The sequence below is a fragment of the Netta rufina genome, assembly GCF_964035555.1.
Source record: "Netta rufina genome assembly, chromosome: 24".
NCBI lineage: Eukaryota > Metazoa > Chordata > Aves > Anseriformes > Anatidae > Netta > Netta rufina.
This window is the reverse complement of record NC_140148.1, coordinates 3,076,161-3,101,601: the sequence shown is the minus strand read 5'-3', so window position 1 is coordinate 3,101,601 and position 25,441 is coordinate 3,076,161. Positions and strand designations below refer to the sequence as shown.

General features: G+C 53.8%; 1 protein-coding gene across 4 annotated transcripts in view; it reads left to right on the top strand.

Annotated features, from left to right (window-relative positions):
• The first annotated feature begins 290 nt into the window (after window positions 1-290).
• Window positions 291-25,441, top strand: part of KANSL1 (KAT8 regulatory NSL complex subunit 1) — a 91,971-nt gene continuing 66,820 nt past the window's right edge. For 3 of the 4 annotated variants that reach the window (XM_084301332.1, XM_084301333.1, XM_084301330.1), the window contains exons 1-2: window positions 8,593-8,739; window positions 18,805-20,191. In XM_084301332.1, the coding sequence (XP_084157458.1) occupies window positions 18,888-20,191 (1,304 nt within the window). In that variant the 5' untranslated portion in view covers window positions 8,593-8,739; window positions 18,805-18,887. Of the gene's footprint in view, window positions 394-8,592; window positions 8,740-18,804; window positions 20,192-25,441 lie in introns of those variants that run through there. The other variant, XM_084301331.1, reaches the window with a different exon arrangement.

Sequence of the window (25,441 nt, the reverse complement as noted above, 5' to 3'; positions counted from 1 at the left end):
GGGCCCGGGGTGGGGGGGGGGTGGAAGGAGCTGGGGGGGGGGGGGCGGGGATCCTGGGGTGCCCCCCCCCCCGGTTTCACGGTTTTGGGGGGGGGGGGTGGAAGTGGTGCTGGGCGCCCCCCCCCCCCACTGTCTCTCACCGCAGCCTCTTCTTCCCGCAGGTCCCGGATCTTCGCCGCCTCCGGAGGAATCAGAAACTTGCGGAGCCGCCTGGGCTGGGGGCGTTTGGGACCCCCCCCACCCGCGCTGCTGCTCGCCCCCAGGAATTGGGGATCCCCCCCCCGCCAACGCTGCTCAGCGACCCCCTGGAATTTGGGATCCCCGCCTTGAACGCTGCTGGTCACCCCCTGGCCGCAGGTGGTGAGGATGGGGCTCGCCGGCATGGCCAGCCAGGTAGGGCCCCCCCCGATCCCACCCGACCGCAGGAATTTCGGTCTCACCGCCTGCAAAGCGACCTGAGCTGGGTGGGCTGCGCTGGGCTTTTGGGCTCCCGTTTGGTTTCTGGTGGTGTGGGGCCCGTCTGGCCCCCCGCAGCGGTTTCCTGGTGAATGCTGAAGTTTAAGATGCGGGGGCAGGACAAAACAGGGCCGTGTTCTGTGTCTGAGGGGTGTTTCCCTCAAAAGTGGTTTGTGCTGCCTGGACCCGTGCCCCCACACGTAGGGAGGAGATGTGCAGCCTCCTCTTGGGAACCTGTCTGTGTGTCCTGGTACTGCCTGTCCGCGTGCACAGCAGCACCAGGGCACCGAGGTGGGACTTGCCTAGAAAAAGGAAAATCTTCTGCTCGTCGTACTATGTGCATCCCTAAAACCCAGGCTCACAGCTGGCAGATCCTCCTTGTTTGCTGCCGTAGCCTGGTTTATCAGAGTTCTGTGTGCACCTGTCAGAGCAGTCTAAGGGATTTGGCTTTCCCCCATGAAAACTGAGGGTCTTAACTTGGCTTTTATTTTTTCCATGGACAAGTCTGATCGCCTTTCCGTGCCTCTGCAAAGTGACCGAAGAGCTTCTGGGTCTGGAGCGGAGGGCCGTGAGGACTTGCTGATGCTTGCTTTGAAAAGTCACCTGTTATCTTGCAACTCTTATTACGGGGTAAACACTTAGGTGCAGCAATCGAGTTATGCGGATCTGGGTAAAGCCTAAAGTGGAATGCTGAAGGGGAGGACGTTTTCCTCCTCACGTAATTCTGTAAGCCAAAACAGCCTGACTTTAGCCCAGTTACGAAGGGCTGAACTTAGACAAATTCTTTTGGAATGGGAAAACCCAAAATCTTTACTCAGTCCTTTCACACTAACATTAGACAAATCTGCTCTGCTATCTGATTTCCAGTTGGCTGACGAAACAAGCAGAGGCTCTTATTCTGTGTGTACATAATAACAGCAAATTGTTGTGTGGGCTTTAAAAAGGAAACTAAGGCTCTGATACAAGTTCTGGAGGTTATCGCTCAGTTTCCCAGAAATCGCAGTGCCTACAGCTCCTGCTGGAGCGATGGGAAGCCAGGAAGTGGCTTCTCTGGAAATCAGTCCTCACTTCTGCAGGGGTTCATCGTGTGGCTGTGGGGGCTTTGGTGCCTGCATGGCCTTGGGATGTTGTCAGCCCGGGGATTTTCGTGTGCCTGTCAGTGGGTGAGGGTCTGTGGCAGCTGGAGGTGGTGCTGATTCGTGTAATGAAATGTCAGGATTCCAAACGTGAGCTCGTTACCCTCATGCTCCAGCCTGGAAAAGGCGCATGGGGGGCAGCCAAGTGAAATTGAGGAGTCCTTAAGCCACGGTGAGCCCGAGAGGCAGCATCCATCTCGTGCTGGTGGCCGCAAACGCTGCAGGTAGCGCCCGCACCGCACAGCCTGGACCCGTGCCCGGTGGCCCCGGGGAGAACCTCGGCTCCGGGTGCCGGAGGGGTGCAGGAGGCACCCGCTTCTTCCCGCAGAGCAGCTCAGGAGCAGGCACACGGGAGGATAAGGTTGGATGCTCTCCACAATCTGTGGCAGGAGCCAAGGGGAAGGAGGTGTGCCCGTGGCAGGTCACGTAGGAGCCTGCTGGAGGGCGTCCCGAGGAGGGTGTGCAGCCAGCCGCTGTGTCGGGCTCTCACGTCCGCTCGGCACTTTTGCTTGGAGGCATTCAGGAGGAGCTAGGTGGACCTTGCTTTATTTTTTTTTGAGCGCTTGAGTATGTCTTCTGTTCCTGTGCCAATAGCTTTAAACCTTTGGCTACTGAGTATTTGAATCCTTTTGTGTCCTGCGCTCCTGACTTGGGCTCAAACCGTGGCACCTGATATTGCTGTCACAGCCTGCGTTTGTTTTTTTTATAGTCATAAGGAAAGCAGCTCCATTACAGCCCTTAAGTCTTACAAAGCTCTTCACCTGCTGCTCCTCGGAGGGGAGGGAGGATGTTTTGGAGCAGAGGAGCAGGAGCACCGTGTGTTCTGCCTTCGTGTGGTGGTGGCAGAACTGGGGGACTCGCTGCCTTGGTCTCGCTGCTGTTCTCCTGCAGTTCTGCTGTGCCTGCCTTGCTGTAGGAAGTATCCTGAACAAGGAAAGCGTGTAGGGACTTGACTCTTCCCACCGATAATGCCTGGTGTTTTCCTGCATTACTGCGGGTTTGGAGGCAGGTGGATTTGGCGGAGACTGAGGAAATTGTGTGAAGCACCAAAACCTAGGGCTTGAAGACTGGAAGACTGTTATCTCCGGAACAGAAGTGCTCAGAGCATAGCTAGGTGAGACTTGAGTATGACCAGAGCAGTAAATAGTCAATAACCAGCATATTTGGTTCTGTTTCAGTCTGGTTAAACAGCTGCAGCAGGTGTGGGTCAATAGCAAGGTGTGCTTTTCCCTGAGTCTGGCAATCTAAACAGTAATAGAAACAGAAACTGATTCTGCTGGTAAAAAGGCTGGGAAAGGTGATGTGGTGGAGGGGAAGAGGCCGAGAAATACAAATGGAGACTTCAAACTTCCCTGTCCAGCTTCCAGCAGTGTCCGTGGCTAGAGGCTGGCTTGGTTCTCCGATCAGCTGTTGACTCACAGGAGGACGTGTGAGTGCAGGGCTTGGTGCAGGACAAGGCGGTGAAGGCCTTCTGTGAGCCGTAGGTGTGGCTTGTGGATTTCCTCACCCAGGATCAAGGGAAATACATCGAGACTTTGCAAGTGGAAGGAAGAAGGGCTGAGCTGCACAGCAGGTACAGATCTGGCCTTCCCCTCAGCCCAGACTTCTTGCTACGAGTTGCTGGAATTCCTAACCAGACCTCGCTGGTTCTTCTGAGCTTCTACATGAAGCCTCCCGAGTCTTTGCCCATCATCCAGTGGAGCAGAATGTTGCCCCTAGTTATGGGGACACAAATGTGAGTATTGGGATTTGCAATGTGCTGTCCCCACGCTGTTAGCATTTGTCTCCTGGTTTGATAAGGCATGGGCTTCTCCGTGGGTAGAGCAGGATCACATTTCCTTGTCCTTTTATTTCCTCCTTTTTCTCTCCCGTGATATAAAGTACGTGTAAACTGAAATGGAAGGGATGCAACTTGTTCGAAGTGTGCCATTGCCTTACTTACAGATAAACAGCGGAATGATATCATGAAATGCCTGGGATCGTGTGCTGCATGCTGCACAAAACATCACGATTCCCATAATGAAGCATCACCTGAACTCCTGCCATCGTTGTGCTTCTTAAATATCTGAGAAATCTGATGAGATCTGAGGGTTGTTCTTGCCCCTTTTGTGCAGTTCCACGTGCGTGTTTTGAATGGATCTAAGCCAACCTGATAATACTGTTGGTAACTTACAGGGACATAAATGATACAGGGTTACAACTAAATGTAGAACTGGCTGCTTTACCCTCTGCAAGCTGATAAAACCTGGCTATCGGACCCCAGCTGGACTGACAAATTCGGGGTGCTCTTCTGTGAGTACTCGGCCTGCTGTTCTGTGGAAGATCCTCCACTGTTTTCCCCAAACTGGTAAAAAAAAAATAGAGCTTCCCGTGAGGACTTTAAGAAGCGAGGCTTTTCAGTACGACATGCATTGGTCTGATGCAACAGTGTGGAGTATTTGAGCAGTTTTTGGCAGGGAGAAACCAACATCCTTGGCAGGGACTCAGAAATACAGTGGCGAAGTTAGTTTGTTACCTTCAGTAAGGAGCCGTACGTTCCCAGCCTCTCCTCCTTATGGAAACCATATAAACACATTTTGCAGTTGCAACAGTAATTGATTTAAGATAGTTTCTTACCACATCACTACCCCTGAGTGCTCCTCACCTTCACAACAGGTTAAAACAACCCCCTGGCCTGGGTGGCAATAGGACTGCGACCTCGAGTCGTGGTGCTTTGCAGAGCAGGCTCTCCGCTGTGGGAACAAACAGCACGTGTCGCCCTCTCAGTGAGGGGTGTCTGCATCAAATGACTCGATCCGGATCACTAATGTGGCTTTCAAACCAGGAATGTCACTTCCATGGGTCTGCCAGCTTGTTAAGGGAGTACTGTGTGCTTTTCTTGTTCATACCAAGCAAATCAGAATAGCCGCTGACCTCTGACGAGGGTGCAGGTCTGTAGCTCAACCTCGGGGTATTTCAGCAGGACCGATAACCCCCCGAGCCCCCCCAGCCTCTGCTCCATCTGCACGTGTCTCTCTTTAAGGGCTCTGCTCTCTTTCTGTCCTTTCTGGTGAGTGTTTTCAGAAGAGCCAGCCGGGGAGTGCTGTGTGTCACAGCTGAGTGCCTTTGGTGCCGTGACTGGACACTTTCTCTGATGTTACAGAAGGGTACTGGAAGTGCAGAGACCGCTGCAAAGGTCTCTTCTTGTTGTTGTTGCTGCAGCTCGTCAGGTTTGAAGCTAAATATAGATGGGTCTTGCATCTCCTGAAGCCTCAGTGGCTGCTGATGTCTGAGATCGTTAGATGTTTTAACAAAAAATGGCAAAGTTGCAAACCAGCATGTGCAAAAAATGCAGTTATATCTGGGGCAGTGTCTGTAGGGAGTCATGTCACTGTGTCCCTTGGTGGTCACTGCTTTCCCTGCTGTGATAAGATGCTTCTCAAGCTGATCTGGTGTCTTTGCATGCTCTGAAGTCTCCCTCCATGTGCCTTAGCTTATTTGTTAGTATGTTTTGTTGAATTAATAGTTGTATATGCACACCGAGCTTGTACCTGCCTTAGAAATCTAACAGTCAAAGCAAATCACGAGGATTAATAGGTAAAGGATGTATGTGTGTGGGGAAATAAGGTAGCAATTGGGTACACCAGGTATGGAGCCCTGTGGCTTCTGTGTTCTTGGTGCTTTGTAGGAGAGGAGGGCTTCAAAGAAAGGTTTCCAGGCTGATGCTGTAAAAGCTGTGGGTTCAGCACTGAGAGCACCTTGTGATGTGTGGGGTGTCAGCAGGAGCAGTGAGCCTGTCTGGGGGACTCGTGGACAGAGCAGTTGGCTCTGCTGGTAGAGCAGGGATGGGGCTGTTGGCTGAGAGCCCTTTGGGGACGTTGCCAGCTGAGCTGTGACTTGAGGTGTGGGCTCGTGCCCGACGGGAGCAGCTGGGTGACAGGGAGGAGGCTGCAGTGCTCTTCTGAATGGGAAGGCTATAAAAAGGTACGTGGCAAAGGCCAGAGTCGTGTTATTTTGGACTGCACAGAAATTTTTGCTTCATCATCTCCAGCTCAGGGTGACTGGTGAAAGCCGTGGGTATGGCTGTGCTGCAAGAGAGCCCAGATCTGCAGCAGCCTGCCAGGCTGGGGTCAGCTTGTGGTTGTTCTTGCCTCAATTAGCAGAATTCGTCAATGCAGAATGAGTAAAATATGAAAAACCTCATTGCACAGGCTTCTTACATTTTAAACTTCCTCCACAACTGATTGCTAAAGCCTTCCTCTCCCTCTTCTCTTCTGGTATATAGGTGCACATGTTGCTACTGTTTTTCTGCTGAACTGAGTTCTAGGTAGACTTCTAAAAAATAAGAGAGAGTTTTGCTCTTGTAAGGGGCTGGTATCTTGGCTTCTTAAAGAGTTGCCCAAATGTGGTGGGGAGAAACAGGCCAGGAGGAAGCAAGAAGCTGCTGAGTTCACCATGTGGCAGCCTTTCAAAAATAGCACTTCGGGAACCTGTCAGAAGGGAGCTCATTCTGCGTGCTCTGCTTCTGCACTGCCATGGGGCTGCTGCTAACACACGGTCCCCATGTCCTTCTTGGCAGTGTTTCACCATTCACTTAGAGACCAGGTCGAGATCTCTGGAGTAATTTTTCAAGGTTCTGTGTGGAATTGCTGAGATAGGAGAGCTGCTCCGTTAGGACAGGGCCATTGAGGTCAGCCAGGGAGAGAGGACAGTGAGGGATGGAGCACCCACAGGAGCAGGGCGAGTTGTCTGGGCATCAAAACCAGCACTGGTCTGCGCTGTCCTACAATGAACAATCTTCCTGAGAAACACTGAGACACGTGATAAGCTTTGTGGGTTTGTGTTGGGCAGCAGACAGCATCTGGCCGCATTTCCCCTTGTCTGGTGGTGGATTTGAAGCAAAGAGGGGGCAATAAACTTGTCTGGGTGAGCTGCTGCTTGCAGGTCTGGCTCTGGTCCAGTTGCCCACACTGGCTGTGGATACAATATTTGCAGGTCTTACCTAATTCTGCAGTCAAAACAGTGTCACTTTGAGGTTTTATTTTATTTTTTTGTTTTAAGATGACTCCTTAGGGTGAGGACACCTCTCTGCCGGCGTACAGCAGCATGCCCTGCTGTGGCTCGTTCCCTTTGCAGGCAGACGGTGAGGATACAAAGCACCTTTCTGCTGGCATAACTGCAATCCTACTGTAGGGGCAGCATAGCAGGAGCGAGGGGAAGGTCGTGTGTTAGCCTAAACGGCTATGGGATCAAACCCAGCGCGCAGACCCGCCTGGAGGGGGACAGTGGCCTTGTCCAGCAGCAATATTCAGCTTGGGGGCCCTCAGAGGGTGTCAGATGAGCGAGTTTTCATTAGTTCTGGCTGTGTGGGACATGGGTTGGCGTCACCCTCGTGCTGTGGCAAAGCTGAAGGTCAAAGAGGCGTGAGGCGTGCGCAGCGCCCGGTCCTGCCCGTTTGGGCACCGCCGGGTGGGCCCTGGCAGCCGGCTGGTCCCGGGGGGACTGGGTGTGCTGGGATGAAGTGTGAGGGGAGGGATCTGTATCGTCATGTGTGGAAAATTTGTTTTATGCTGGCTGTGGAAAGGGCTCGCCAGGCTTTCTGTCCGTGCTGAGTGTTTGTGGGGTTGGCTGTGGGGTCAGGCCCCGACCCTCGGCATCAGGGGCTGCGGGACCCCCAGTGGGGGCTGTGGGACCCCCTGTGCAGGACGGCCTGGGGAGGCCGGTGTGGCCCCCCATGAGGTGTGGGTTGATGTTTTGGGGTCAGTTGGTGCCCCTCAGGCTTTGGGGACCCTGAGGAGCAGCAGCAGGGGCGGAATTTTTGGAAATAACGCCTGGTGGTGTGTGGGGGGTGGGAGTGCGGTGGTCAGGGGGGGCTGAGGAGCGGTGTTTTGGGTGAAAACGCTTAAAACGCTGAAAGTTCCTGCGGCGGGGCCGGGATGGTTCCTCCCTTCCCCCTCCCCTCCCCTCCTTTCTCCCTTCCCCTCCCCTCCGCACGTGTCGAGCCGTGAGGGGAGGGGGGGGGCACCTCATGCGGACTACATTTCCCATCACCCCCCTCGCCGCCCACATGCCCTGAGCGGGAAGGGCGGAGGGGAGGAGGGAGAGGAGGGGGGGGGGGGGGGGGGGAGGCAAACAGGCGCGCCACGGCGCATGCGCCCCGCTCCCCGCGGGCGGGGCGGGGCGGGCGCCCCCTAGCGGGCGGCGGCGGGGCGGCGGGCGGACAATAGGCGGCGGGCCCCGCCCCTTCCCCTCCCCTCCCCCCCCCTCCTCCCCGCTTTGCCCCCCCCCCATTTTATTTTATTTTTTAATTTCCCCCCCCCCCCCCCCCCTCCCGCACTGCAGCTCCTCGGCACGACGGCGGCGGGAGCTCGGCGGGGCCCCCTGGCTGCGGGCGGCCGGGCGCGGTACGCACGGCGACCGGCGGGGGCGCTGCGGTGCCCCCCCCCCCCCCCACACCCCACCCCCCTCCCTCCCTCTTTTTTTTTTTTTTTTTTTTTTTTTCACCCCCCCCCCCCCGGCACTTTTTTTTTTTTTTTTTTTTTTCCCTCCTCCCTCCCTCCTCCCTCCCTCCCTCCGTGCATTCTCCGGTTGAAGGGAGGGGGAGGGCCGACAAGGAGCCCGGCCGCCATTTTCGCAGCCGCGCCGCCCGCCGCCGCGCTCACCCGGAGCCTTTTTTTGGGGGGGGGGCCACGGGGGGGGGGGGCGGGGGGGGGGGGCGGCGGCCAAAACCGCGCTGGGAGGAGGGGAAGGGGGGGGGGGCGGGGAGGAGGAGGAGGAGGAGGGGGGGGGGCAGCACCGCAGCCCCGCTCCGCTCCGCCCCGCCCGCAGCTCCGACCCGGGGCTGGGGGGGGGGGGCCGTGTGTGCGTGTGTGTGCCCCCCCTCCCTCTTTATATTTTTTTATATTTTTTATTTTCACCCCCCTTTTTTTTTCCTCCTCTTTTTTTTTTTTTTTTTTTTTTTTTTTTGGCCCCCCCCCCCTCCCCGGCTCCGCGCCCACCGAAGGGGGGGAAACGCGGGGGGGGGGGGCGGAGGGGGGGGGGCAGGGCAGCGGCGCCGGCTGCGGCACCGCCGCCTTCCTCCTCCTCCTCCTCCTCCTCCTCCTCCTCCTCCGGGCCCATTTTGTGCGGGGCCTCCCCCGGCGGACCGCGCTCGCCGCCCGATCACGTGGTAGGTGCCGCTCCGCGCCTCCCCCCCCCCCCCTCACCCCCCCCCCTCCCGCCAACCCCCCCCCCTCCCCTCCCGGTTCTTTCCCCCCCCCCCCCCCCCCCTCCCCTCCCGCCGCCGCCGCTGCCCCTTTGTTAGCGCCGCCGCGCCCCGACGGGCACCGGCGGCCGCCCCCGCCCCAACTTCTCCACCCGGCGGGAGGCGGCCCCCCCCCCGGTCCATTTAACCCCCCCCCCCGGTCTATTTAACCCCCCCTTTTCCCGTTTCACCCCCTCCTTTTTCCCGTTTCGCCCCCCCCGTTCTCCGTTTCGCCCCCCTCCCTTTCTATTCCCCCCCCCCCCCCTCCGTTTTCCCGGTGCCGCCGCTCGGTAAAGTATTACCGGGGGGGCTGCGGTGGTGGCGGGGGAAGCGGGGAAAAGGGGGGGGGCACCGGGAATTTGAGGGGTGGGACGGGAAAACGGGGGGGGTACCGGGGAGGGGGCACCGCGTGGAGCCCCGGGAGCGGGGTGGGGGGGGGTGGTTGGGGGAAGGGGGGGGGGGTGGGAGCTGTTTTTAGCCCTAGGGGGGGGTTAACGGGGGGCCGAAAGGGGGGTGGGGGGGGGGGGGCCAAGCGAAGTTTTCAAAGTAAACAGAAAATAAGGTTTTTAAAAAAAAAAAAAAAAAATGGGAGAAAAAAATTGCATAACCTCCAGCTTGCAACACGCGGGCACGCTCGCCCCGGCCCCGCGTGGAAAAGGAGCCCGGGGGGGGGGCTCCCAGCGCCGCCGGGGGGGGCTCCGGGGCTGTCAGCGGGGCCGGGGCTGTGGCACGGGGCTCCTGCCCCCGCTCCCGGGCTGTACAATAGCGTAATTTTTCATCTGGGTTTGATCTGCTAAGCCATTTTCCTGTATTTACTTTCCGGCTGCTTCTTTCTTTTTTTATTTTTTTTTCTTTCTCTCTTTTTTTTTTTTTTTTTTGCCCTCTCCGGAGCGGCCCCGCCAACCCAAAATGCATTTTTTTTTTTTTTTCTCAAAAAGCAGAGAGCGCGGCTCTCCCGAAAGGCTCTCGGTGAGCGGCCCGGCTGTTTACTTTCATCACGGGATTAGCATCTCCCGGTGCGTGCTCACCGAGAGAAATTCCCCTCCTTTGGACCGGCGCCGAAGGTCTTGGAAAAAGGCAAAATGCGGCGGCCGAAATTCCTGAAAAACGAAGGGTATTTGCTCCAAAAATCAAGGCGACCCGAGCTGCGATCTCCCTGCTAATTAAATTTGTGTACAGGTGGATCCGAGCGCGGGCTCTCCGCCGCCTGTTACGTAAAATGCCCTCGGATGACAAAACTGTAGTTTTCCATAAAAAGCGGTCAGGCTCTGGGAGGAACTGCAGCTTTTTTTTTTTTTTTTCCCTTTTTTTTTTTTGGGTTTGTTGGGGCTGACCGGTGCGTTTTTGCGCCGCTTTGGGCCGTTTCGGTGTTAGCGGTTACATCATGTCATGTGTTGCGTGCGGTGTGATTTGTGCCTCTAAAAATAAGGCGAGGTAAAAGCCGCGCCGCCGAGGGCTCCAGGGGGGTCCGGCTGTCGGGGTGGGGGGGTCCCCGGATCCCTCCGGGGGGGTCCTCCAGGGCGTTAGGAGCTCGGCAGGGCCCGTCCCGAACGTGGGAAGCGCCTTCCCTTTAAACCACATTTGTCCTTTTTATAGCCTTTGTTTTCATGGAGGAACCTCCGCTTCTCTCCCCCTTGCTTCAGCCTCTTCCTCCTCCCCGAACGCTCGCTGGCGCGCGGGTAAGAGCGGGGCGGCGGGCTGGCTTGGAGCCGCGGTCATTTCTTTAATTAAGAAGCCTCGATTAACGAAGAGGGGGGGGAGACGGAGAGGGGTCGGAGGAGGTGTGGGGAAAGCCCCGGGCGCGTGGCTCCGGCTGTCCGCTGCCGGCCACCGTCGGGCCGAGCTCGGGGCGGCGTGCTTTTGGCGCGGGAGGGCCGGGTGCCACCGCGCTGCCAGGGTGGCACGGCCCCCAGCCGGGTCCCACGACAGCACCGGGGCCGAGCCGCGGTGCTTCGGCAGCAGTCGTTCCCTCTTCAGGCATGATAAAGCAGCGGATGAGCAGGCAGATGCGGCTGGGTTGATTCCTTGTGTGGTTTTTTGTTTTTGTTGTTTTGTTTTTTTTAATTTTTTGTACTGCCGAATTCGAGTCTCGTCTGCCCTCGGAGCTCATTCGGTAACCGGAGACGTGGTGAAATTCTGACATCACAAAAGCCAGGGGGGAAAGCTGAGCACTTATTCGACCAAAGTCACTTCCTTTTGCCCTGTTTATAACTGTTTTTTTTTTTTTTTTTGTGCGTGTGTGTGTGTGTGAGAGCGCAACTGCCATTATCTAATGAACGCTCCGAACAAAGAATGTCTCTGGAGTTTCAGCACTCCACCCTCCTCCTGCTCAGGCAGCGAGCGGTACGTGTCCTCAGGAGCCTCAAAAGGCTTTTCCAGGCAGGGGAGGACTAAACCTATAGCGGGGCAAAGACACGGCCTGAGGGCAGGGGTAAAGGTTTGGGACGGGGGAGAAAGGACGAGCAGCGTGGTGCCCTCCACCCCGCCCACAAAACTTCATCTATTTTTCCCCTTCCGATGGGAGGGTCTTAATATTTCTCTGGAACTACTTTTTTTTTTTTTTTTTTTTGCGAGTGTCAGTCGGTGATATCCCTGCCTGTCCCGTTTATCAGCAGCCGATTTTGTCTTTCTCGTTTGCTTTTTACTGGGCTGTGCGGGAAACAGGTGGGCCAGCTTAAACAAAAATGGGAGTTTAATTCAGTGGAAGTGGCTCGGTTGGATCACGTTGTGCTGAGACCCTGTGATATGTGACTTTGCACGTGTGTTCGGAGTGGTTGTAGCTTCGTTACAAGGAGCTGCTTGGTATCGGGACAGCCGGCATGGCAGGTGACAGGAGGAGCACCGTTTCCGCTGCTGCATTTTCTAAATACCACGTCCCAGCTCCAAACTTGCAGGAATACAGTGTCTGTCGGGACTGAGGAGCGGAGCCAGCTCCAGAATGCCGCTTGCTTTGAGAATCCTTCCCTGCCCTGTAAGTAGCGGTTCAGCCGCATCTTCAAGGCTGCAGCTTTCCGTAACAAATAGTTGAAGCTGGAAGAAAAAGCTTTCTGTTTCTTCTCACCAGGCACAGGGTTGTCGCAGTCAAATCTGCGAGAGTCCTGGTGCTGTGGGGTTTGGTAAACACAATTCCTTTAAACCCCGTGCGTGTCCTTCCAGCCTGAGTTCAGGCCGCTGCTTTTGGAAGAGGGCTGTGGATAAGTTTCTGGTCAGGTTTCAAAGAAAGGCAGAAAATAAGGGAAATAAGTTGGTTCCCCCCCCAGCCCCCATATTTTGAACTCTTGTTAGCAGATGACTGCAGCAAAATGGGATATGCTAATAGGCGTGGAGACTTAATTCCAGGGGACAGAGTTTTGAGAGCACACTGTCTGAATTTAGTGGTGGAGCTGTGCTGTTTATCTAACAGAACAAGGAAAAAGGATAACAATTGCATCTGAAGAGAGGAAATGGGAGTAGCTGTCAGCCTCAACAGGCCACATCTTCATCTGTTACTTAATCTTTGGCTGCAAACTTTTTTTTTTTAGTGGATAGCCAAGTGTTTAAAAAAACTAGCTATTAAAAAAATAATAATTGAGATAATCTGGTGTGATGTGGAGAGCTTTTCTGGATTTTTGGACCTTGGAGATGTTAGCAGAAGATGGACCTTAAAGACTTCTCATTTTCAGCTCTGTCAGACCTCACGATTCTCCTCTCTGAAATCTTCATAACTTCCTGTCGAGGTCTGCAGTGACAGGATACCATGGGAAGGGTTACCAGCGAGTTGCCTTACGCTGAATGAGAAACAGCAAAAAAGTGAGTTCAGGCTGTAGTTGTGGCCCATAAAAAGAAACCTGTGCTGTGTGATCGGGCATCATCTTCCATTCAGTGAGCATCTCTGTTCTGGAGTTCGTGTCGGCTTGGCTTTAGTTGCTGCCATGGCAGTCCTGCTGGATTTGTTCTCTCTGCTGTGAGATCTGAAGAGTAATAAAAGCTGAGATCTGCAGTTAGCTGAGCATACGTATCCGGAGAGCTCTCATGAACTCCATTCAATGTAAGGTATTTAAACCCAGCAGGAGGCTGGCCTGCCAGATTGGGCAGGGATCGAGTGGTTGGGATGCTTAATTCTGCTCCTCTGGCCTGTTGCTTCGTGGTGGAGAGCAGTTAACACGACAGCAGTTAACACAAGGCTTCTAGTGACAGTCCTTGGGCAGCATTTAAAACACCAAGGATCAAGGTGGTACCGTTTACAGGGCAGGGGTTTTGAGTTTTGGTTAAAAAATAAAAAATAAAAAAAATAAAAATCCATGTATGCTTTTGCACAGAGGTGGATATAACAGCACCTACTGAATGGAAATGTGTCTTTAAACTGAAGAGGCAATTCTGTTTTTTGTTTAACTTGCTCTCTGAGTCCTGAGTTCAGGTTTTCATATTTCCTGGGCAACTTGCCCAGATTATGCGAAAGAAAAACAAAATCTCTCTGATACTGGATGAGGGGGGAGACCTGGATTTAATAATTAAAGCTTGTTTTTTGTCTTTGTTAGTACTCTGTCAGACTGCTGCTTTCTGCAAATGTCCCACTATTGTTTTTTAAACCATGCTGCTTTATATTTGGCTGTAGAAAACAACTTTGCTCTGAAGAGTAACCTAAAAGCAAGGGGTATTTTTATCTCCAGACGCTTCGTTTACCCGGTGAAGTCATTCTTGCTTCAAATTATTTGACTTTCCATACTTTTGATTAGGGAGATGACAGTTAATTTGGCTTTGTGGATGTTTTTTTTTTTTCTTTTTCTGACGTTGTATTGATAAGAACTCTTCTACCTTAAATTATGCAAAGCATGGGGAGTTTTATTTATATCTGGTAGGAATTCAGACATAACAGAGAACTGCACTTGAAGAAGGAGACCTCAGGTTGCTGGTTTTGAAGTCGAAGGAAGACCCTGCCACTTCTGTGGACCAGCTTCTATTTTAATCTTGAGGGCTTCTGCTTGGAAACAAAGGCTATAAAATTGGAGCTTAGTAATTCCTTCTTCTTTGCTGTAGAGCAGAAGTACAATTCCCTGGGAAGTTAATGTTAAAATAGTTATTTTTCCCTGGTTGACTAGGAGCTGGTCTGTTGCGTTAATATACACAGAAGATACTTAGGGATATATTTTAAAAATCTGCAGTTCTCCAGTACGTTCTTCACCTTTTTCATTCTTTCTGTAAAAAAAAGAGAAGAGGAAAAAGGGGCCCGTTTCCCAAATGTAGGTCATTACAGGCACGCTGGCTGCCAAACTGCATGTGACCACTGGGTTATCGATAACTTCATCGTCCTGTACTTGCCTGTCACGTTTTCTTAAAGCTTTGAGAGTTACTTCTGTGAATCTCTCCCTAAATTGGTAGACATCTGTCTGACAACCATAAAATGTTGAGGGGTGATACAAGAGGTGTGGAGGGGATCCGCTGTGCGTGTTGTGCAGTATTGTTATTAAACAGTATTTCTGGGGTCAGGGGGTTGGCTTCGTGTCGAGTGCCTGCATTTTACGTTGCTCTGTGGGGTTAGGAGCTCAGGTGCAGCCTTTCGGCCGCAGAATGGGGTATGAGGGGATTTCATCCTCACAAAGTTTCTTCTCAAAGCTGGTTGTGACCCCGCAGGCTGCGGAGCTGCCTGGGCATGGAGGAGGTGAGGGGGGAAGTGGGAGCTGGCCTGGTGCTTGCTTCCCTTGGGGTCTCTTTATCTGCACGGCCTTCGGCTCGGAGGGACCCTCCCTCAGGACCCGGTGTGAGGTGCTGAGCCCCCACGTGTGGGCCCCGCTGCCAGGACGTGGAGCTGGGGGGGCTGGAAGGTGGTCGCGGTGCCAGGTATGAAGAGACTTTGATGCCTGGCCCTTTGTGCACGCATTGAGCTCGGTGTGGGTTCCCATAACCTCCTCTGTCCCCATTTCTAACGCAAGGAGTAGGAAAAGGGAATGTCCCGAAGTGGGTTTGGAGGAGATCTGGGGCAGCGAGGGGGCCTCGAAGCCCTCACAGAGCAGCCCCGGCCTGCTTGGGCGCGTGGTGAAAGGGGAGATGGTGACGTTCACACGCGGAATTCCCTCCGTGTGAGGGTTCAAACGGCGATTTGGGGAATTCAGACTGACAGGAGGTGGCTGTGAGCGGTGCCAGCGGGTGGCAAGGCCGCCTGTGGGGCTGGAGGTGTGTGTGGGGTGGCCAAGGCCTGGGGACAGCCGGGTGGCAAGGCCCTTGGTGCTTGGAGCCCTCCGCTTCTTGTGAGCCTTCCTGCGAGCACAGGTGCTTGGTTTCTCCCCCCTCCCGAAACTCCTGTCACAACTTCTCAGAGAACAAAAACTCCCCGTGTCCGTTCAGGGCTTATATCATGAGGCGTTGCACAAACCCGGTGTGCTTGGAAAGCCAGTTCTCCTTTCAAGGGCCGGCTCTAAAATCGAGTTTCCAAACCTGGCGAAGTCGGCGTGCTGCAGGAAGATCGTTTTCGGGGGCGTTGCAACCCGATGGCCGCTGCGGCGGTAGCGTGACCGGCCCCCGTCCTCGTGCTTCTCCTACCCTCCCGTCGTTTCCTCGGCCTTGCTGACTCTTTTCCCTTTGCTCTGATTTTTGGGAGGCGGGTGAGGATTTGAATGCGAGCGCCGTGCACGTGGGGCTGTGGCTGGAGCCACCTGACCGAGTCGGCCCGGTGACTCGCCTCCCTCGGTGGCCTGGCTCGTGCTCCTCAGGAAGCTTGGGCGAGCTACGGTTACCCTGTTTTTAACTGCTGTGCTACAGCCTTTCATCTTTCCTCTGTTAATTAACGCTAACTGCTTTGCCAGTGCTCTAGTTTTGAAGTGAAAAATCAAGGATGTGCTTGTGGATTCAGAGCGCTGCTCTCAGGCTGGCTGTGCGTCGCCCTTCCAGAAGAAGCTCCTTTTTGGGGGGTTTTGAAGCAAAATCCAGGCCGAGGCGTGCGTGAGGGTGGTGCTGTGGCTGCTGAGGGCAGGTGTGGAGTTTGTGGTGCTCTCCAATGTCCACAACAGGGCTTGGAGCGGGCTTCTCCTGAGGGCTATGAGCCTGCCAGCTCTGGTGCCAGGAGTCGCAGGCCCTTGGTGGAGGAATACCAAAAAATGGGACCTGTGGGCGCTGGCATTGATCTTGGTGGGTGACAGCAGCTCAGGGAGAACTTTGCAGCATGGTTTGAGTCCCAGGGGCAGGCAAGGTTCAGGCTGGTGGGGTGGGTTGTTAGAGTTACTGCCAGATCGCTCCCAGAGCCGCTCAGAGCTCCTCGGGCTGTGTCCGTGTGTCCCTGACCCCTGCTCCTCATCCCCACACCCACCTCCGAGGTGCCTCCTGCCCTCTCCCCCCAGTTTTGGAGGAAGGAGGTAGAGATGCTGTGATGGGGCTGTAATAACAAGCAAAACCCACGAGCAGAGCCAAGGGGGAAGCACGCTCACAGATGTTCGGAGCGCTTCTTCCCAAGGCTGCTCAGAGCAGTAGGGAGCTAAGTCAGTGTTAGGGAAACACGGTTTTTAAGGATTTAAATAAAAAGCCATGCACCCAATACTTCTGGAGGTCATCTGTAAGCTACCAGAGCAAAGCCTTACTCTTAAGGGTGTCTTCCTGGGCTTCAGAAGGGTTGAAATGTTGTGCACCCAACTCAGAGTGAAGGCGGGGGGGTTGCTCTAGCTTGGGAGGAGGGTTTTCTCTTTAAAGCGAGTTTGCTAACCTGGAGGAAGAGGCAGCATGAAAGTTTTGCTTCCCTTTTCTTACTTCTCTTAATTTAACTGAAGTTGATGACCTACAAATTTACTCCGAAATCCTTTTCAGCCCTGGTAAACTTCAACGGCTGCAGCGCGGTGCGGACGTGTCCGCAGTGAATCGCTGCCCTCTGCACCAGGCGTGGATTTTTCTGCTCTTTTGCAGTGAGGGCGTTCACAAAGCTGCTCTCATTCCCTTGTGATGTTACGGTGGCAGTCGTGGTGAAGAGCACTGATCCAGAGCCTCCCTTTGCAAGGCAGGCCAGCGTGATCCTGCTGCCTTCTTCATTCCCTCCTGGTATTCATGTCTGGTTGGAGGTCTTGGTAGGAGGCTGGAGTGGGGGAAGTCCTTTATTCCGGCACTCTTCCTCCCTCCTCTCCCAAGGGCATCTTAGCTACAAGTGGAAAGTTCCCTGCAGGTTCCTTTTTTTTTTTTGTTTCTGCCCCGAAGAGTCATCGTCATTATTTATGGACCCAAATGATGACTTCAAAACTATTTTCAGTGCGATGTACATTAAATTTTTAGGTGTGCAGCGTACTTTCTTTTCAGTGGGGACAAAGTATAGCTGATTACAAAAGAGGTTAAGTTCTGTCAGCAGGGGACTTCTGAAGTCTGAACTCATCCCTAGTAGCTCTGTGCTTGTTTTTTAACCAGTTCCCCCACGAGTGTCTCCTTTTTCCCTATTGTCTTCCTCTGTGTCACCCTTCTGCGTGCTGGGCAAGCGTGAGCAGGACTGGAGGTGGTGAGTTGTGGACCTGGCGAGAGTATCAGCGATCTGTTTGGAAAATGTTTCATCTCTACTGGTCTTGCTCTGCTTTATTTTTGGGAAGTAGAGCCCCAACCTGCATGGGGGAGAGCTGGGGTTGCTCTCGGGTTTCTCGTAGTCTGACCTGAGCACCCTGCTCGATTCCCAGTTGGAGAAAGAGGTCGAGATGCTCATCTTGCAGTGCTTGAAGGTCCACGAGGAGGAGGGCAGAGCTCTGAGAGCAGACACGAGTGGGAATTAAAGGCGGCTCTGTAGGTTGCCTTAGGTGCTTGGTCTGACACGGGGGAGCAACGTCGGTGCAGCCGAACAAGGCCCAAACCAAAGCTGCCTGCTGAATTTTGCTCGTTCAACATCTTCAAACTTGTCACAGGATAAGCGAGGACTATCTAATGGTGTATTAATTTGGTCATTGGGGTGCGTTAATGAACAGCTACAACAAGCTTATGCAAATTTATGTGAAATTAGAGGATTGGCATTATCAGGCAAGACATCAGGGCGATTCCGTGTTATTAGCTTGACATTGAAACAGCTTGTGAAGGAGCTGCACAACTTCTGCAGCGCAAGGAGGGTAAAGTAACTCGTTCTGTTAGCACAGCCTGTCCTGGGGGCTCTGTGAAGGCAGTTGGAACAAAAAAAGGCATTAAAATTGCTGATGCTTAATGGTAAAGGAAGTAGGTAAATTATTAGAAACTTGATGTCTAGGGAGAAAAAAAAAAAGGTTGCAGTGGATATGAATGAAATGCCTTTGGTTATTTTTCTTGTTTGATCTAGTTGAGTTAAGCCAGCGGCTCACTATTATGGCCAGTGTAGAAGTGCTCCGTCATGGTGCGTGTGAGTTAATCTTTATCCATGTTTTTGAAAGAGAAATGGAAACAGCTAACGCTGGAAATCACCTGGCTTATTCGGAAATGAACTTCTGGGAAAGTAGGCTTCATACACAGCAGGGAACCGGCTTCCTTGAAGTCCAGGGCTTGCTCTCAGGGAAGCGATGGGGTTCCCAGCCCCTGTGGGATTGCGGGGTTTCTTTAGCTACTGGGATTTGGAGCATATGGAGATTTCTTCCCCTCGGACCCTGTCTCTGTTGCACGTTCCAGTTCTGCATTGTCACTTCTTACACCTGAGTTGGCAGCAGAAGTAGTGAAAAGTTTTTCTATAGGCACAGCTCAAGGATTTTCAAGAGAAAGTTGGCGAGCCGGTGGCACTGAGCAGTGGGCTGAGGGTACCCAGAGCCAAACCTTTCACAAAGGCCTGGAAGGATGCGGGTGTGCTCGGTGGATGGTCTGTGAGATGAGGGCAAGTCGTTAGAAGCACCAGCTTGGGAAGATCCTCGGGGCCAGCTCGCGTGTTGCTGCTTCTGTCCTAACCCTGCTGGCACCTGGGTGGCTCCGCTCGGCACGGGGCTGGTGGTGGCAGGGGGAGGATGGCGCGCCCGTTGAGTCGGTACCTCTGGTTGCTGTTGTCTTGCTTATGGCATCCGATGTAAGTGCAGTGCCTCACTGTCTCCTTCTCCTTCTCTTTTGCAGGCTGTCCTCAGGAGAGGCAGTGGGAGGCAGTGGAGCTGGCCTCGGCACCGGGAGAGGCTGGACTTCCCGTCTCTCTGTGCTGAATGGCTGCGATGGCGCCCGCTCTCACTGACGCAGCAGCTGAAGCTCACCACATCCGATTCAAGCTGGCTCCCCCGTCCTCCACCTTGTCGCCTGGCAGTGCCGAGAGCAACGGCAACGCCAACAACATCCTCCTGGCTGCCAACGGCACCAAAAGGAAAGCCATTGCTCCGGAGGATCCCAGTTTAGATTTCCGAAACAACCCCACGAAGGAAGAGCTGGGCAAGCTGCAGCCGCTAGTGGCCTCTTATCTCTGCTCGGATGTTACATCTGTTCCTTCAAAAGAGCCTCTGAAGCTGCAAGGAGTCTTCAACAAGCAGACAGTCCTTAAATCTCACTCTCTATTATCTCAGTCCTTCTTGAAAACAAGCGATCTGTTGGGGAGGCAACCGGTGTTGGAATTTACTTTGGAGAATCTAAAAACAATGAGTACTAATAGCCAGCCACCTCTCCCGCAAGCGCCTGTGAACGGCTTGGCCAAGAAATTGGCCAAAAGTACCAATTCAGACCATGAAAACTCGAGTGCTCTGAATGGTGGGAAGTGTGCTCCTCCTGCCGCTGCCCTCCAGGGCGTTGACTATAACGCAGGGGGTTCCGAATCAGGGGATTTGAAGACCGGGTTGACCAATTGCACTCTTCCACACCGAAGCCTTGATGCCGAGCACACGACTCCGTTTAGCAATAATAGCACTGCAAACAAATCTTCCCTTAATTCCATGGAGCAGCAGCGGGTGCTCGAGGGTGGCAGTGGGGAGAGCAGGTTGCCCGGTGCTGCTGGCCACTCAGACTTCGGGAGCGGTAAGTCGGAGGAGCAGAAACCTTCTCTGCTGGCCGGTTACCACAGTGCTCTCGACTCCGAGATGAGGACGAGGGCATTGCTGCGACGGCAGGCAGACATCGAGAACCGGGCTCGCAGGCTGCAGAAGCGCTTGCAAGTGGTGCAGGCGAAGCAGGTGGAGAGGCACATCCAGCAGCAGTTGGGTGGCTTCTTGGAGAAAACTCTGAGCAAGCTCCCGACCTTGGACCCCCTGAGGCATCGGAGCCAGTTGATGTTGACCAGAAAGGCAGAAGCAGCTTTGAGGAAAGCTGCGAGCGAGACAGTTACTTCAGAAGGCCTAAGCAGCTTCTTGAAGAGCGATTCGATATCGGAAGAACTGGAGAGATTCACGGCCAGTGGTATGGCCAACTTGAGATCCAGCGAACAAGCGTTTGACTCGGATGTCACTGACAGCAGCTCGGGAGGAGAGTCTGACGTCGAAGAGGAGGAACTGACCAAAGCAGACCCAGAACAACCCCACGTACCGCTGTAAGTAGCAGTCGTGCTTTGCCTTACCGCTGGCAGGGGGGAGAGCAAGGGGAAAGGTGGCAGATGGAGAATCTGGATTTTGTAGGAACACCTTTCTCTTCTGATGGGCTTAGATCAAAGAAATAATTGTTAAAATCAGTGTGGCGTGATCTGTGGCACACTTCTAGCTCAGGCAGCGCATGGTGCGCTGAAATTAAAATCCTCCATGCGTCCTGCAGTCCTTGGTGTTCCTTCAGAGCAGCAAGTCCTGGAAAGAGGCTGGCTGGAGCAGCTCAGGCATGCTGCAGGTACAAACCTGAAATACTATGAGCAGTTCTCTCTGCTCTCTTGCTTATGTGTTGGCCCTGTCCCCAAAATGAAATATTTGTCTTTTTACAATGGGGATCTTTGTTGTAAACCAGTTATGTAAAGTAAGGCCAGCCTGAATCTTCACTGACTGCAGACTGGTGATGGTTTTTTATTTATTTCTTATATTTTTTGGTTAAACTGCCTTGGGGTAAAAAAAAAAAAAAAAAATCTTAAAGGATTTGGGCTGAGTGGCAGTAGAAGTGTAAAGTGAGTGTGTCGTCTTCCTTAACCTCTGGGAAGTCACTGTTGGGAATTTTCTTATTATTTGTGATGAGTTGCATTAGATGATGACAGCGGCTAATAGGTTGCTAACTGGATCCTGTTTGCCAAAGTCTTAGCTGTCAACCTGTGTGTGGAGGAGGAAAACCCGCATCAAGGAAAACGGTCTTGAGACAGGTCAAGGAACAAGGGAAGCTTTTCTCCCAAAGAAAAGCATCTGTCCTGGGATTGCTTATCAGGGTAGTTTTGAACAAATCTCTTAAAGGCTGCGTTGTGTGTTTGGGCTGTGTGAAATGTTGCTTGCCTCAGCAGATCGGTTCCATCCCGGTTGACCCTCGGGCTGAAGCACAGACGGAAAGCTCTGCACGGCCACGGTGCTCCTCTCTGGCTGGGGACGCTGTTGGCATACCCGCGCTGTTCTGGGTTTGTGCAGGTAGCCGTGGAGAACTGGCTGGATGTATTTTGATTCCTGTTGTCCAAAGTCACGTTTATGGCCGGTCAAGTGCCGTGACATAAATCTCACTGAAGTAGGCAGGTGGACACGGACAGCGTGCGTACTTGGTACCTTGGAGCGTCCCACAGAAAACACGCTCACATGATAAGAGCTAATAAACATGTATATTGCGGCTCTCAGGCATTAAATTCCAGCTGAATTTCACATTGTTTTTGGGATGTTAGCATTAGGTGAATTTCTGTATGTGAAGTCTTTAACTCTAGATGAGTTCAGCGCGGAGCTAGCAGCTGGGCATGTGATCTGTGCTGGTTGGGCACAGGCTTTTGGCCCTGGTGCTGGTAGCAAAGAGTTGGGTAACTTCATTCCCGTTGTATAACATCCCCAAACTTACTCTGTTGGGATTAGTAGTGAAGTTGAATTCAGAAGCATTGTAGCTCTTATTGGAGGTGGCACTCGACACTATTGTCTGTCCAAAGCAATATTAAGTTTTCCACGTTGCGGGTTTCGTAGGTTCCCGTGTCGTCGAGCAAAGTGAAGTCCCTGTGCCGCTCGTCGCAATCCCCAGAGGAAGTGCAGTATTCAGAGACACGACGCGTGAAATTCTTTGCTGACTTTTCTGCCCTTTCTGTTAGTCATGCCTTGCCATTCCCCGGCCTCCCGAGTACTCGTTAAAAGCCAAAGATTTGTAAAGCCAATAAAAAGAATGATCCTTCTGTTGTCTGCTGTTTCAGAAGCCGCTGTGTACGCGCAGTGGCATCTAGGCCAGGCCCACCAAGCCTAGTTTAAAGTTTACGCCTCTGGGGATTCACTAATTGCTCTTTCCAGCATCGACCGTCCTGTTGGTGCGAGCGCTTTGACGTTGGGTCTCATGAGCTCTGGTGCTGCTGAGGCTGAATGCGCGTTTGTGCTCCTTACCCAAACTCCTGGAGTCGAGCTCGGGAGCTGGTGCACGCGGCTGAACGTCCACGAGCAGCGCGGTGGCAGGAGGGGGAAGAGCTGCCTTGGGCCAGCTGCTTGTACAGAGGCGTTGTTCGGGGTTTGTGTGAGCGCAGAAGGGCAGAGGCTTGTCGCAGGCTTGCTCAAGTACAGCTGGGTTTTGCAGCTTGAAGAATTTATTTATTATTGAGAAGATTTTTATTGTATTCATAATTTCAGCAGGGAGACAGTATGGTAATGGGTGCGAAAACTTTGCCTGATCCCCCAGCCGGGTTCCCGTGGTTGGGTATTGTTTCTGGCTGCTCTTTCCTTCTCCCAAGGACTCGCTTGCTGCCTTCTCGCTCCCTGGCGAGAGTGACTCTTCAAATCCTGACTCTTCAAATCCTGCGTCTGGCTGGCAGCGAGCGGCCAAGTCACCGCCCGCCTCTGGGACCGAAGTAGAAGCATGCGAAAGAAACAAAGACCTGTTTACATCATGCTGAGATAAGAGCTGACCTTTGAGTTTTTCTGGCACGGTGGCATTCCAGAATCACTATCTGGTCAAGGACAGACTTGAAGCATTCGCGCTGCTCAGGCCTGGTCTTGGCTGTAGAGGCAGCGTCTCGGCGGGGATCGCAGCTCCCCGTAGCAGTAGGCGCGCACCAGGACTCGCTGGGTCCTCCTAAAGCTGCCTGGGAAGGCGCTGCCATTGGAGCAGATAACCAGGCCAGCGTGTAATGCATAAACAAAGCAGGGAGGTATTCGTTACACCTTCTTTTTTGGGAAGCCCTGCCAGCTATGGGCTTGGTTTAATGAGCTGCTCTTGGCTCCCATGCGGCTAACGCGGAACCAAGTGCGCGCGGGCTGGGCCGGCTCTTGGTGCGCAGCTGCAGACTTCCCTGGCTCAAGGACCCCCCCCGCTGCCTTCATTTGCCCTCAGATTAGCCATAAGCAGCGATTTGCTTCACAGCTAAGAGCCTCAGAGGTGTTGCTTCAGAAGCGTGCTTGGTGGCAGGGATGGGAGCAGCGGGCTCAGTGCCTCGCTTCGTGGTGGCACAGCCAGGTTGGAGCCTCCCCTGTCGACAACTGCTCTGATTTTTGACCGTAGGCAGCAGCCTCCTGCCTCTTCGAAACCTGTGGGGCTTTGAAAGGGCCCAAACTGCTGTCAGAGCGATAGGATCGGGGGCTGCTGATTGTGAAAGGTGCCTTGGAGCCAGGCGCACGGATTCCCCCCGGCGCTGGAGGGCCGCTGGTGGGGGCTCTGGCTTGTGCAATCGAGCGAGGGTTTAGCGAGTTGCCCAAGCCCTGGTATTTCTGCCGCCCTGTGCTCGTGGCTGTAAGAGTGGGAAATGTTTCACGTGCACGTGTATCCGTAGGAGCTGCCTTCCTCGGTCTGGCTGGTTTCTTTGACTGCCTTGCGTTTGGCTGTGGGGTGGTTTCCTCAGGAGCCGACAGCTATTTCTGGCTGATGAGTTACCTGCGCCGAGCACGATGCGGTCATCAGCCGGGAAGCGATGTGGGAGGCAGCCTCTGCTCCCCAAATTCGGCCTGAGAATCGCAGGAACATTCTGAAAAGGTACTGGAAACAAATATTTAATGGCAACTTGGCTTTTTTTTTAGTTCGGATTTCTTACCTGGAGTGTCTGCTGGGAGGGAGGCCAAGTTTTAGGGACTGGCTTCTCAACGCCACCTCCTCCAGGGGCCAGGCAGTGCCGTGCCTTGGGTCGGGGCTGTTCCGACGCCTCTGGCCGCGATGCCGTAGCACGCTTTGTAATTATCCCCTGTGCTGGTGGGAAATCCGAGCACCTTCTGCACTGCAGTGTTGCAGTGAATCATTCCCCAGCCTGGGAGCTTGTGTGCTGGCTCCTCCCTCGTGCTGTGTCGCGTCACCCTGCCTGCAGCTCGGGATTGCTGGACCCGGAGTAGTGCTGAAGGTTTTTCGCTAATAAATGCTTTTTGTCAGCACCGATTTCAAAGCCCCGTGTTGGAGAGGAATGCCTGTGGTGCTTGCATTAGGGGTCGTTGGAGGGGCAGGTGCAGTCGGTGCATCAGTGGGCTGAGGAATTAGAATTTAGAAATTCAGATTTTTCTCCCTTGATTTTATTTTTCAAGTGAGAGCGTGAGAAGGTAGCCTCGAGGGCTATTAAAGAACGTTTCTCATGGCGGTGACTTCATGGAGCAGCAATTTGGGTGGCAGATCCCCCTCTGCAGAGACCAAGGACGCTTTTCCTGCTGGTCTCCAGCATGTTTCACTTGCTCTGATCTATGCAGAGCAATCATAAAACTCTCTCTACTCTCTATGATTTTTTTTTTCAGTTACCGGCTCGTGTTTTTGTGGTGTTTTTCTTGTTCTTGACCTCATTGTGTTCGTAGGTACGGACTGCAGCACAGTTCCTGACCTTCTGGTTCTCAGCAGTGTATGAACATCTGTACACATCACACCCAAATTGCTTGTGACCCGTCTGCTGCTGGCCAAGGGTGATGCCCCTCAAACATCTTTTGCTTGGGAAGGGAGCGAAAGAGCAAATCCTGAGCACGTGCTCGCTCTGCGTGTGAAAGCAGAATAGCAGGGAGCAGTTCATTGTTCAAAACTGCTTAATCAGGTATCCCCAGTAAGTAGGACACTGTGCGAGTCCCTCTTGCTTTTAAGAAAAGAGGGCAAATGAGAACGCTGCTTGAAAATGATCTTAAGGAAAGGGAGTGCTGCTGCTGCTGCTGGAAACACGGTCAGAGCACGCCGTGCCGAGGTGCAGGGGATGCCCAGCGAGCTGCTCTGGGCTTCTTGTTCCAGCCTGGTCCCCACGCAGACCTCCCTGGAGTATGCACGGGAGCTTGGGTGTCCTACCAGGTCCTCCTGTTGCCATCTGCAGAGCTTCGTTAAGGTTGTGTGGGCTTTCACCCCGCAGTGGGTTTGTTTCACTCCATCTCCGTGGGCTGAAGTCGCGGCTGTGTCAGAGGGGACCCAAGCAGGAGGGTATCGGTGCTGGGTCACAGTCAGGGTTCTGTGCTGCAGGAAAACCTTCCCATCCAGGTGGCTGAGCGCCGACAGAGCTGCTTCCTCCAGGGCTGGTGCTGCCGCCTGCCCTACAAACCCTCCCCTGCCTCTCCCATGGGTGCCTGCCCTGGGTGCTGCTGGGTGGCTGCGCGGAGCAGCAGCACGTGGGTGTGCATCACCCGTCTGCTACGTCACCCATCTCCTTCAGCTCTTTTCCCCTTGCTGGGTCACATCTCTGCCGGATTTTAGGCTGTGGGGCTGTGCTGGGCTCGTGTTTGAAGTAAGGTGGAGGGCTGGGGATGATTTGGGGTCTGGCGCT